This window comes from Lethenteron reissneri, chromosome 10, assembly GCF_015708825.2.
Source record: "Lethenteron reissneri isolate LAM-NWPU_2019-01 chromosome 10, ASM1570882v1, whole genome shotgun sequence".
NCBI lineage: Eukaryota > Metazoa > Chordata > Hyperoartia > Petromyzontiformes > Petromyzontidae > Lethenteron > Lethenteron reissneri.
In genome coordinates, this window is record NC_083788.1 from 9797214 (window position 1) to 9808450 (window position 11237).

Here is an 11237-nt window from a genome sequence, read left to right on the forward strand (position 1 = left end):
ATAAAACGGCAACCTGGCAGGCAAGTTCAATAATTTTTGATTATACTGGTAGGAACCTGGTTACACCAGCCCACAGGGGATTATTGTGTCCGTCTGTCCACCGTGCATCCAAAAATGGGAGGGGTGGGGCTGGGTGGAGAGGGGTTGGTGGGGTGGGGCTGGGTGGAGAGGGGTTGGTGGGGTGGGGCTGGGTGGGGCGGGGCTGGGTGGAGAGGGAGGGGCTGGGTGGGGGGTGGGAGGGGTGGGGCTGGGTGAGGAGGGGCTGGTCACCCCGTGGTGCCCTTATAAAACTCAACGTTTAACCTACTCACGCCGGCTTGTGCCCGCCCTCACAGTCGGCCATATTTGCGGAATACACCACGCCGCCGTTGACCCTGGCCATTGACCGAGCAACCCAACGTTCCTACCAGCTCCCTCCGCAGGAATGTGTTTTTATGGCACGTAATCAGTGTTTTGTTTTCCGAGTCTATTAGCAGTGATGTACCTTAATACCTTTACGGTAAGAGAGAACATTTGTTGAGACCTTTACTGTACAAATGTGACTTGTCTAGCCAAGACACCTGTTGGCGCAGGAGTGAATATGCTTTGTTTACATCGTATGGAAGGAACTGCAGGGACTCCTCTACTTAGTCGACTTAAAAAACTCGTACAAACAAACCTGCCCGTATGTCCAGTTGCCTGTTTGGACTGAGAGTTGTTAGCTCAACCACCGGGTTAAAAGATGGTGCTGGTGGCACCGACATCTGCAGAACATGAACCAGTGCCATCTACAGGAGATTATACAACTTTTAGTGTACATGCCGTACACCATGTTTGGAATCGACAGGAGTAAAGTTGTGGACTTACGTACAAATCGATTGACAGACCTCTGGAACCTAACTCGTTCGGAAGTAGAGGAGTCCCTGTATTGGCGTTTTATAGATATTAAGATGAAACATTTTGATGGGAGAATGTGAATCTATTATACTTTACTTGAACCTATTATACATTGCTTGAACGTTACCGATGAACGCATGCTGGGCCCAAATTCAAGGCAATAGATGGACATTTTGTAATGTGGGGGGGGGTCAATTTGTTGTGCAAATGCACTCGCGTGCACAAGCGCATGCGAGGACGTGCGCCTATTCTCATCTTCCACGAACGGCGAGGAGAACGAGGTTCCTACCTCAACGTAGAAGTCCATACTTGACCGACATGCTTAAGGTCACATGAAATCTCCGCTCTCCCCGAGCTAAAAATACTCCGATACGTGTGGCATTGTCTTTGTGCCGGTCGCCTTTTGGCGTTCTCTGGTCTAACACAGGTGAGACGAGGCCATAAAGAAGGCTGTCTGGTGTAGACCAATCAGTTTCAAAGACAAGGAACATCAGAGCACGTTTGCATGTTAACACGTTACGTGTGGCTAATGCACACTTGATTCCTTGTAAAAGGTATCATTTGTTGTTTGACCATCTGAACACCTGTTTTATTGCCTGAAAAAGGTAAAACCTATTCTTATTTTTCATACTTTGATACTGCCAAAACAAGGTCCCATGACATGACACACTTAAGTATTAAACGTGTGCTACCGTTCGGCACGAGTGACCGTGTACAAACAATTGATTCGCCATTGACTCAAGACAACCGCTTCGTTCGCAGATTGGTCATTAGTTTGCAGCTGCTGTAAATGACCATACGAAAAAGAGATGGCATCGGAATATTCTCGGAAATTAAGTCCTTAAAATGCTTAGGGGGGCATGGAAGAATAATCGCGGTGAATTTAAAGCGTGAGATTTTGTAATCCGCTTGTTAATCCACTTGGGGTTTTCGCTCACTCGCATTTTTTTTTTGTGTGCCATGCGTTGCAATCTTGAGCAGTTGAATTCAACTCCTGGAGATGCTCGTTGAAGACGCTTGAGCGAATAAATGCTCAGCAAGCAGCCTGACCTCGTAAACCACACTTAAAATTAAAATAAGGTCAACTTCTTCTTGGTTCTTTCGGTAAAGTCACGTAGAAGGGAAGAGCCAAGAAGATGAATCCCTGCAGTCACGAAAGCTTTAAATCAAAATTTACGGTGAACTTATTTTAAAACATATCCTCTTTTTGGTTGAAGCAGACCTATTCACATGGCCGACGTTTTCCCCATATTGGCCCTGGATATGGGGAAGTGCCGACTGTGACATTTTAAACTTCAAAGCTCAAAAAAGAAGAAACTTTGACGAGGCTTGCACGCACGGCTTCGGAAGTAAAGTGGCGGAGATTTCAATCTCATCCCCTGAATCTCGCTCGAGTCCTGCACTCCTCACGGCCCTCACCCACTCCCCCCACTCACTTCCTCGCCCTCCTTTGCCATGCAGAGGAGCTGCGAGGGTCGCCATGACCTGTTGGGAGCACAAATACAAAAACGGAATGATAACTCTCGTAAAGACGATCCTATAAAAAAAGTTGCGTTGCTATTTGGGACTTGCTATACAGAAAACCAGCCAGACCGATGAACGATCGGCCAAAAAATTGGGAGACCCACATAAGAGCAAAAAGGATTATTTACAATTATGCAACTGCCTGTTGGCTTTCGTACTAATTAAATACTTCCAAAGACAAGCGCGTGTTGGAAAACATTACATAATCCAAGTGTATTGACGATTCTTCCTAACTTGTTTAGGCACTGAATCTTATCTCCACTGTTGCTCCTGATCTGGCGGTTTCAATTCCATTGCACGCCTCTTTAACACAACTTTGGCTATGCACTAAATGGTACCAGCCGCCTCACCATGCAAAACGAGTTTTACTGACCCCTAAGAAATGCGACGATAGTCGAAATGAGTGGTTCTTAACCTGGGGCGCGAGATGTCCTTTCTGAGAACCAAAAGGGCTGCAGTCAAGGTGAATAACCACTGGTCTCAAGTCAACCCCTGATGGTAAAACAGGGTTTAAAAACACCAGGTGTGTGTGTGTATACACATGTACAATTTAACCTCCACTGGTTAAGTGCCAAGGTGTGATGAATACTAAACAAGGTGAAGGCGCAGCCCTGCAACTGCTTGCTCACACCACTGTTGGCGGAAGGGCCTCCACATGAGGGATCTTTAAAGAGTCCCTCTCCAAAGGTATTTGGGCGTTCTCTTCTAAGCTGGCTGGGCATCTCGGAATAGAGGTGGGAGCACGAAGGCTACCCCACCACACACGACCTGCCAAATCGACTGCGGTGTACCCATTTATGCTACCATTGTTTTAACCGCCGTGTACCCATTTATGCTACCATCGTTTTAACCGCCGCGCCAGAAGATCCAAGTGGTGACCCTCTGGATTGCAAGTCCAGCGTGTGCACCATTACACCAAGACGACACGTGCCATGAAATAAAAAAAAAGATACCTCTTTTTCACAGCTGGTCTGGGTTCTGTCTACAGGTCGGCGTGCCGTGGGATGGCATTGTGGCTGCTGCGGATTGAGAATGGTGCCCATATGCACAGTTGCAGCAGGGAGATGGTGGCCGGGACAATGCACAGCAGGCCGAACATGGCTTGGTGCAGCCCGGCCTGCGAGCTGGGGGGATGCGGAGTCGAGCAGGAACACACAGACACACGTCACACACGGCCACACAGACACAAGCACGCAATGTGAACCCAGGTCAGTGTTAGACTTGGCACAAAGATCAGTACTACAGTCTGCTGCTCTCAGGATCACATTCCGTGGCCCGAATAAGCATTTCTTTTTTCTTTTTCTGTGTGCCATCCGCGCTTTTGTCTCAGATTTTTTGCTGAACATGGCACATTACAAATCTTGGACCAATCGTCTCAACATTGACGAGAGCTGTAGCTGTACACTCTGGTGCCTGGGGCAAGGTGATATCCTCACACTGTCCCCCCCCAACCCTCTCCTGCTGCTGCGGCACCGATTCCACCCTCGGGAAAAAAAACCGGAGCGACCAGCCGCCACTGTTTACTTCGTGTTCCAACAATTCAGCGACCCATTCCTGTAGCACCCCTCTTGGGAGATGTACCTGGGGGCGGCCGCCCTGCCCGTCCACCTTGCACGCCCACCCCGCCCTTGCCATGCTACGGCACTGAACACGCAATGGCAAAGGTACCAGTCAATGACAAACTCAGGTTGAGCGTTCAATGCTAGGGTCGGTGCTATGCTTTAACACCAGGCGACTACATACACTTTCAATAAATTATCTCGATGCTATCCTCCCAGAATACAGGGGCAGTGGTAGAGAATGAGTGACCTCCTATTGGCTTGAGTTTGATAGGATTTTAATAGAAGGCCTAAATCTGCATTCCGGCGGACGGGATTTCAACCACAATGTGAACAACCTGCAGTCGTATCTCTGTCAATCAAATGCGATTAATTAGGATGTCCTTCCCGCCTATCCACTTGAGTAAATTCAATCTCACACGAGGTGGCATTGTTCAAGTGCGCTGGTGAATGCCGTTTTATTATGGAACCTTAGAGGATGAGCAATTAAAGCGAGACACTTCATTGGGCGAAACTCGCTCAATACTTTTTGTTTTTTTCGGTAAAGTCACGTAGGTAAAAAATTCAAATAAATTAAATCACGACGTGTGTGCTTTCGCTAAGTTGTCCCCACCCGAAGAAGGACGCTTGTGTTGCGCCCGAAACGTCGTGATTTTATTTGTTTAATTTTTTTACCTACGTGACTTTACCGAACAAACCAAAGAGTATGAATCCTTGCAGTCACGAAAACTTCAAATCTCGCTCAATACTCTCTTATGTTGCTGACAATCAAGAAGTGAACCTGCATGCAGACGAGTGCCTCGAGCATATAAAGAGAGACGCGCAAATACGATTATTGAAGCAAATTATTACTTATTCCGATTACTCGCCTGTATGGACACCATGACAATAGTTGGGGGGGGGGGGGCAGAAGTGTCACCCCCTCTTCCAATTCGTACCGCTGGACAGAAAGAGATGGGTGGGCAGCGATGGGCAGGCCTTGGCGACGTCATCGGTAGCGTGGCTTGCGCAGGAGATTTCCCGACTTTGCGAAGCAGCATGTAAACAGCCTCGAACTTTTAAAGGGGCCCCCGAAAATTAAACCGCTCAAAACGTCGGTCCGACTACAAATTTTTGTCCATTATTTGAGAAAAAAAAAAAATCGACGAATCGTCGTCCCAGCTCTACTTACACGTGACCGTAGCCCACCTGGTGTCTGTTGTGCCAGCCATGTCCCCCAGGGTCTGGTAGCCGTGCTGGTTCAGGATCCTGACCACCAGCATGGGCGCTAGCGACTGTGCTGGCTTGGTGAACAGTGCGTTGAGCCCAAACACCATAGATGAGAGTGGAGAGCTGCACATGCATACAAAGACAAAGAACCCCCAGTATAGCCTTTAGAGACTGTTGGGGCAAGTGCTGTTCGCGAAGGCTGGCATGGCATGCGAAGGGGTGGGTGGCCAGCACCACGCCCGACCGCCTTTGTGCACACACACACACACAAAGGCCCCTCTCGAACTAGAGGCAGTTGGTGAACCACACGCAAAAACTTCCTTGAGCGCGATTTGGAAAATCCAACTTGAGCTGAATATTTATAAACATCATTAGCTCTACAAATATGAAGCGGAGAAGAATCTAAACTAAAAACAACACGGTGAGTCGATGCTAACATTAATACAATTATATTTTTTTACACGGCTCATGCAAAATGGGCACAAAGTTGTTGATTATTATGTTGCTTGTTTCAGGAGAGTTCCGCCAAGCTTTGTTAGTCGGGGGCAATGTTGCTACGTGTAATCACAAATGACTAAATTGCAGGATTTTTTAAAATCAGAATTGGGATATTGGTCAAAACTGGTTCGATTGTACGTGGGAGGAAATTGGGATATCCCGGAGGAAACCCATGCAGAACAGTGGGGTGAAACTACAAACTCCACGCAGAAAGGTACTCGAGTTGGGAATTGAACGCAGGCCCTTCTTGCTGCGAGGCACGATGAGCGTCGCCCCTGTTGCGCCCTCGCCGAGTCCACGCACCTGCGTCGGTGGGTCCGGGCGTCCGCGTCGATGATATCAGACAGAGGCAGGTTGAAGAGGCTGAACACAGCCTGGGGCAGGACCCTGCAATGAAACACACGGAGCGCCACAGTGGTGAGATGTTAACTGCCTTGCCTAGTTTACACGAGGTCGTGGGTTCCATCCCGACCCTGACGCCTGTATATATTTAGAGTGCGCATGTTCTCCCCGTGGCCACGTGGGTTTTTCTCCAGGTCCCCCGGTGTTTCGAGTATTTGGAGGCTATACATTTCCACGCGATAAGCCACTTCGTTGAGCTATCATTGCTTCTGAAAAAGATCTATATAGCTCAGTGGGCCTTACCTGGTAAAATAATAATAGTAGTTAGTAGTACAGAGCACAATTAACACCGTTCAGGGTTGGGAAGGGATGAAGTAGCTGTCACATACATTAATTAAAAGCAACAAAATACAGCTTGCAACTGAAAATCAAGATTCAACGCAGAATTACAATTTCACTCTTGGTGTTGGTGGTATAGCGACCTGTGTGCTTCATCATTTCCTGGAACTGAAGAAGCTACCAGCTGCGTTGTGCCACGTGCCGAACAACACGTGGCACAACGCAGAAAACACACCGGCGAGGTGATTGGCGTTTGTTTAAAGAAATTAGGGGCCGTCCATAAATGACGTCACGCGATTTTGGACGATTTTTGACCCCCCCCCCGTCACAAAAAGTCAGACCCCGCCCCTCAAATATGACGTCACAAATCTCTGCCCCCCCCCTCCCCACAAAAAAGAAATGCTTCAAATCGCTTTAAACGATTGTCATTGTAGTACGTATTTAATGTGGCGCTGCACTCTGATGTAGGAGAAAACATTTATTTAAAAGTCTATTTAATTAAGTAGAACGTGTTGTCTATATTTATTTAAAGTTGCGCATGTTGATGTGACGTCACATTTCTCAACCCCCCCCCCCCCCATCGTCACACATCGTCACAAATGTCTGACCCCCCCCCTAGGTGTGTGACATCATTTATGGACGGCCCCTTAGATAAACCTCCCATTACAAGCAGACAGGAGACACGTCACTGTTTCTTCTATTTGCCCAGGAGATGGCGCAGTTTGATCATGGCTGACAGAACCCTACGGGGCACGGATGGGATTTCACCTGCGCTCCTCTCACCAAGGAAGACCCACAAGCGTGCAGATCAGAGCACTGCCAAACCGTGACCTGCACGTTTGACTGGCAGCGTGGGATACCTGTCAAACCCTTATCAGTGCCCATCTTATTACAGACCAATTCCGACCGATACATCTCAATGTTCATCCTACAAAATCCCATCGCAAGGGAGAAACACAAATAGCCGAAAAAGTTGTTTTGCTTGCTTGCATTGAAACGGCTGTACACCGTACGGACCTGAAAACTCAATTTCCCTGTACAAGAATGCGGTATAGCATGGAGAGGTCATGCATCACGGGATGCATTCACCACTAAGCCCAGCAGTGGCATGCTAGGGAACCGCGATGGTTGAGATGTTAACTCCCTCACCTAGTATGCAGGTCGCGGGCTCGATCCTGACCCTAACGCCTGTACACAGTAGACTCTCGATTATCCTCATGCGGTTTATCCGATTTGTGGATTAACCGCGCACCTGAGATTTTGACGTAAATTAATGACTCGTGGATTTTCCCTGAAGCCCAAATGAATAATCTCTTGGAAATGTCTATTACAAGTCACGTGCTTAAACCGAACAAATATGTGCTCCAGTTAATCCAAAATCCACGTGATCGCCTCTACAGTACAGAAGTTGCAACGCTTTACAACAGTGGGTGGAGTTTGATTGATGTTGATCGGTGTGGCTCTGCTGCGGTCCACTTAGTCTTCTGCGCACGAGCAGGAAAGTGTTATCACTGAGCACGCGCATCGATCGGTCGATCGTCAGCATTCGTTAACAAACTCACTTTTCTTAACTTAAACATCATTTATACAACATATTAGTGGTTTTTGGTATAGAGATTCGCGGAAAATTTGTATTTTTGGATAATCCGTGATTTTGAATTATCCGCAGCCATCCTCCCCGTCATCAGCACGGATAATCGAGTCGAGTGTATGTTTGGAGTTTGCACGTTCTCCCTGTGGAGAACGTGCAAACGCCGGTTTTTCCTTTCACATTTAGAAACACGAGTTTAGAGTATTTCGCCGCGATAAATTTCCACGCGATAAGCCACTTCGGTGAAGCTATCATTTGTGGCGAGGTCGCTTCTGAAAAAGAGCTACACAGAGCTTCGTGGGCCTTACCTAGTACAATAAAAACATTTGCTTCCCAGTTTATGCTCACATGTCGAGCAGCAGGAAGGCGGTGAGCGACACGTAGCAGGACGAGCCAGCCACGAAGGTGATCGTGGCGAGACACAGCTGAAGGACGAAGGCGAGAAGCAGCAAGCGGTAGTATCCGACGCGTTGCAGCAAGCCTTGGCTGCACAGCACCAGGATCTGTGGGCACAGACACGGGCGGTGGAGAGCGAGTACTCGGGGCGAGCGAATCGGAGGGTCACAGTTGGTGTCTGCACACGTTTGAGTGCTCCCAGTTTGGCGGTCGCAATGTTTGAGCGTGTGAAATTGGGTGAATGGGTGAGTGCGTCCACGCATGAGTCAGCGTATAGGTGGATGAAGAGGGTAGCTGTATGCGTAAGTGGATGAGCGATTGGATGAATGCCCCATGGACATGAGAATGAATAGGCGGATGAGACCCACATGTACACAAATAAAAAACACACAACTCAGTCCTAATAATAATAATACTTTCATTTTATATAGCGTCATTGATGCCAATAAGATTCCACAATGCTGTACATTCATTATATATAGGGACCAAATCTCATTTACAGCCAGTAACCAAGCAAAGCCTACTACCAATTAATAATCAGAATATTACTCTTTGGTTCTTTTGGTAAAGTCACGTAGATGAAAAAAAATAATTCTAAAATGAAAATAACTAAATTAAATCACGTTTCGGAGGCAACACAAGCTTCCGTCAACAGGTAGAACAGCCACCTGATGACGGAAGCTTGTGTTGCCTCCGAAACGTCGTGATTTAATTTAGTTATTTTCATTTTATTATTATTTTTTATTTTTCGTTTACGTGACTTTACTGAAAGAACCAAAGAGTACGGATCCTTTCAGTCACGAAAACTTCAAATCTAGAATTAGAATATTTATTGTTCCTGGAGAAATCCAATGAGATACAAGGCTCGTTTTCACAGATGTCTCGTAGGGGCGGGTTAGAATGTTACAGCAAACAATACAAAACCACGATAGTCATGCAAAGTATAACAAAGGTAAACAAATAGACCAAAAACATATCAATAAAACTGACCCATGCCCATCATAGCAGACAAATACTAATGAGGTATTAACCTATTCTTGGTTCTTTCGGTAAAGTCACGTAAAAGAGAAATAATAAAATAAAATAAATTAAACAATAAAATTATCACGTTTCGATTGCAACACAAGCAATCATGTGAAAACCACAGCAAGAAAATTTTAAAAATGTGGCGTTTAAAAAAAAATTCTTGCTGTGGTTTTCACACCTGATGATTGCTTGTGTTGCAATCGAAACATCGTGAGAATTGTATTCTTTAATTTTTATTATTTTATTATTTCCCTTCTATGTGACTTTACCGAAAGAACCAAGAATATGAATCCCTGCAGCCACGAAAGCTTTAAATCGAAATTTAAAGGTATTAACCTATTTGTTCGAAGCGATCTGGCCACACATTATAGCTCAACCAAGTGGCTTCTCACGTGGAAATGCACAGCAGCAAATGGCACCAAAACCAAAAGCACAAACAATAAAATAAAAGTTATCACAACAAGGATATTAGTCCATTCACCAACACACATACACAGGGCATCTCAACGGGGCCCCCTCCCTCACCTGCGGACACATGAAGCCCGCTCCGTAGAGCACGCTCTGCGCTCGCGTGGGCATCGTAGCGGCGGGCAGCAGCTGCTCGGCAAATATGAGCGTGAAGCTGCTGGAGAAGGTGACGTGCAGGACTTGCAGGAAGTTCATGGCGACGAACAGAAGGAAGTCCCGCTGCCGCATGATTTGCAGCGACAGCGAGACGGCCGACGCCTGGGGCAGGGCTTTGCCGTCTGCACGCAGCAGGGGATGCAGTGCAGATGCTTTGCGTGAATGGACAGAGCTGCAGTTCATAGACACGGAGAGTTCCGCGCCCTGCGAACGTGTTGCCGATTGGATATCCTTCGCTTAATGGGCAGGTAACTGGGTGCTGATCGTGAGATGTGGTGGTGGCGGCTAGGGGAGGCTGTCATCATGGCTGACGATGAGAGCAAACTAAGATTTGAATCCTCGTCTGCTGTTTGTAGAAGGGAATACTCTCACCCCTGGGCTCATAAAATACGAGGGAGCACCACGCTATACAATAGGCCATGTTTAGCCAGCGCTTTGTCGATATGCACACACACAGGAAGGGTTCAAAGCTCTCTTGATGAAAAGGCTCACGGGTCTAATTCCCTGGTTAATATTTGGTTTAGCCAAATGTTCTAGATAAACAGCGCTAGAAAACACCAGGCTCAAAACCCCAACTCGGCTCGTTTGCATACAAGATCCAGCAGAAGCTAGGCACGGCACCTTTAAGAAGTGGAGTGTCTTGGGGTTCTGGGTTGCTGGTGGTGGCGTGGCTGGAAAGCTTATCAGTGGCAGACACCACATGGATGCCCGTGTAGCGCATGCAGAGCCACGCGATGCAGGCCGCCAACACGCAATACCACTGCATGGTGGAAAACACGGTCATGTTGTTCGTGATGAGGCCACACAGCAGCACCGAGCCCGAGCCCAGGAATGAGGCCACCTGCCCAGACACACGGAAGGCCATCGAAGAGCACGGTTACTTTTATACTCGCTTATATTAAATGTGCCAAAGGACCGAAAGCTTCGTTAACCTTTTTGCATCGAAGACTTGAATATTAAAAAAAGAAAAAGTAAAAAAATGTAAACGTGGGATTTGTGCTGTGCCACTGAAAATGTGGTACTACGCCTCCGTTTTATGGTAGATGCTGCATTTTAATAATGCTCTGCAAGTGGTATAAGATGGCGACGGGCGAAGGGACAAGACAGCTGTGGAAATTAAACTGCCATTTCTGTCGACAAAAGCAAATGTGAGGATCACAATCTTTCAAAACGTTTAGACATATTCCAATGTATTTTACAAAAAAATTATATTCACTATCAGCCTACCATAGGAACGTTGCCCGCTGGGAAGT

The 11237-nt window shown here is 47.0% G+C and overlaps 1 protein-coding gene across 2 annotated transcripts in view; it reads right to left on the bottom strand.

The window, feature by feature from the left end:
- Positions 1-213: 213 nt before the first annotated feature.
- Positions 214-11237, bottom strand: part of LOC133340603 (transmembrane protein 180-like) — a 16179-nt gene continuing 5155 nt past the window's right edge. For both annotated transcript variants that reach the window (XM_061548960.1, XM_061548961.1), the window contains 7 exons: positions 10606-10825; positions 9886-10106; positions 8287-8441; positions 5970-6053; positions 5148-5291; positions 3354-3524; positions 214-2361 (listed from right to left, as the gene is read on the bottom strand). In XM_061548960.1, coding sequence (XP_061404944.1) covers positions 3383-3524; positions 5148-5291; positions 5970-6053; positions 8287-8441; positions 9886-10106; positions 10606-10825 — 966 coding nt within the window. In that variant the 3' untranslated portion in view covers positions 214-2361; positions 3354-3382. The remainder of the gene's footprint in view (positions 2362-3353; positions 3525-5147; positions 5292-5969; positions 6054-8286; positions 8442-9885; positions 10107-10605; positions 10826-11237) is intronic.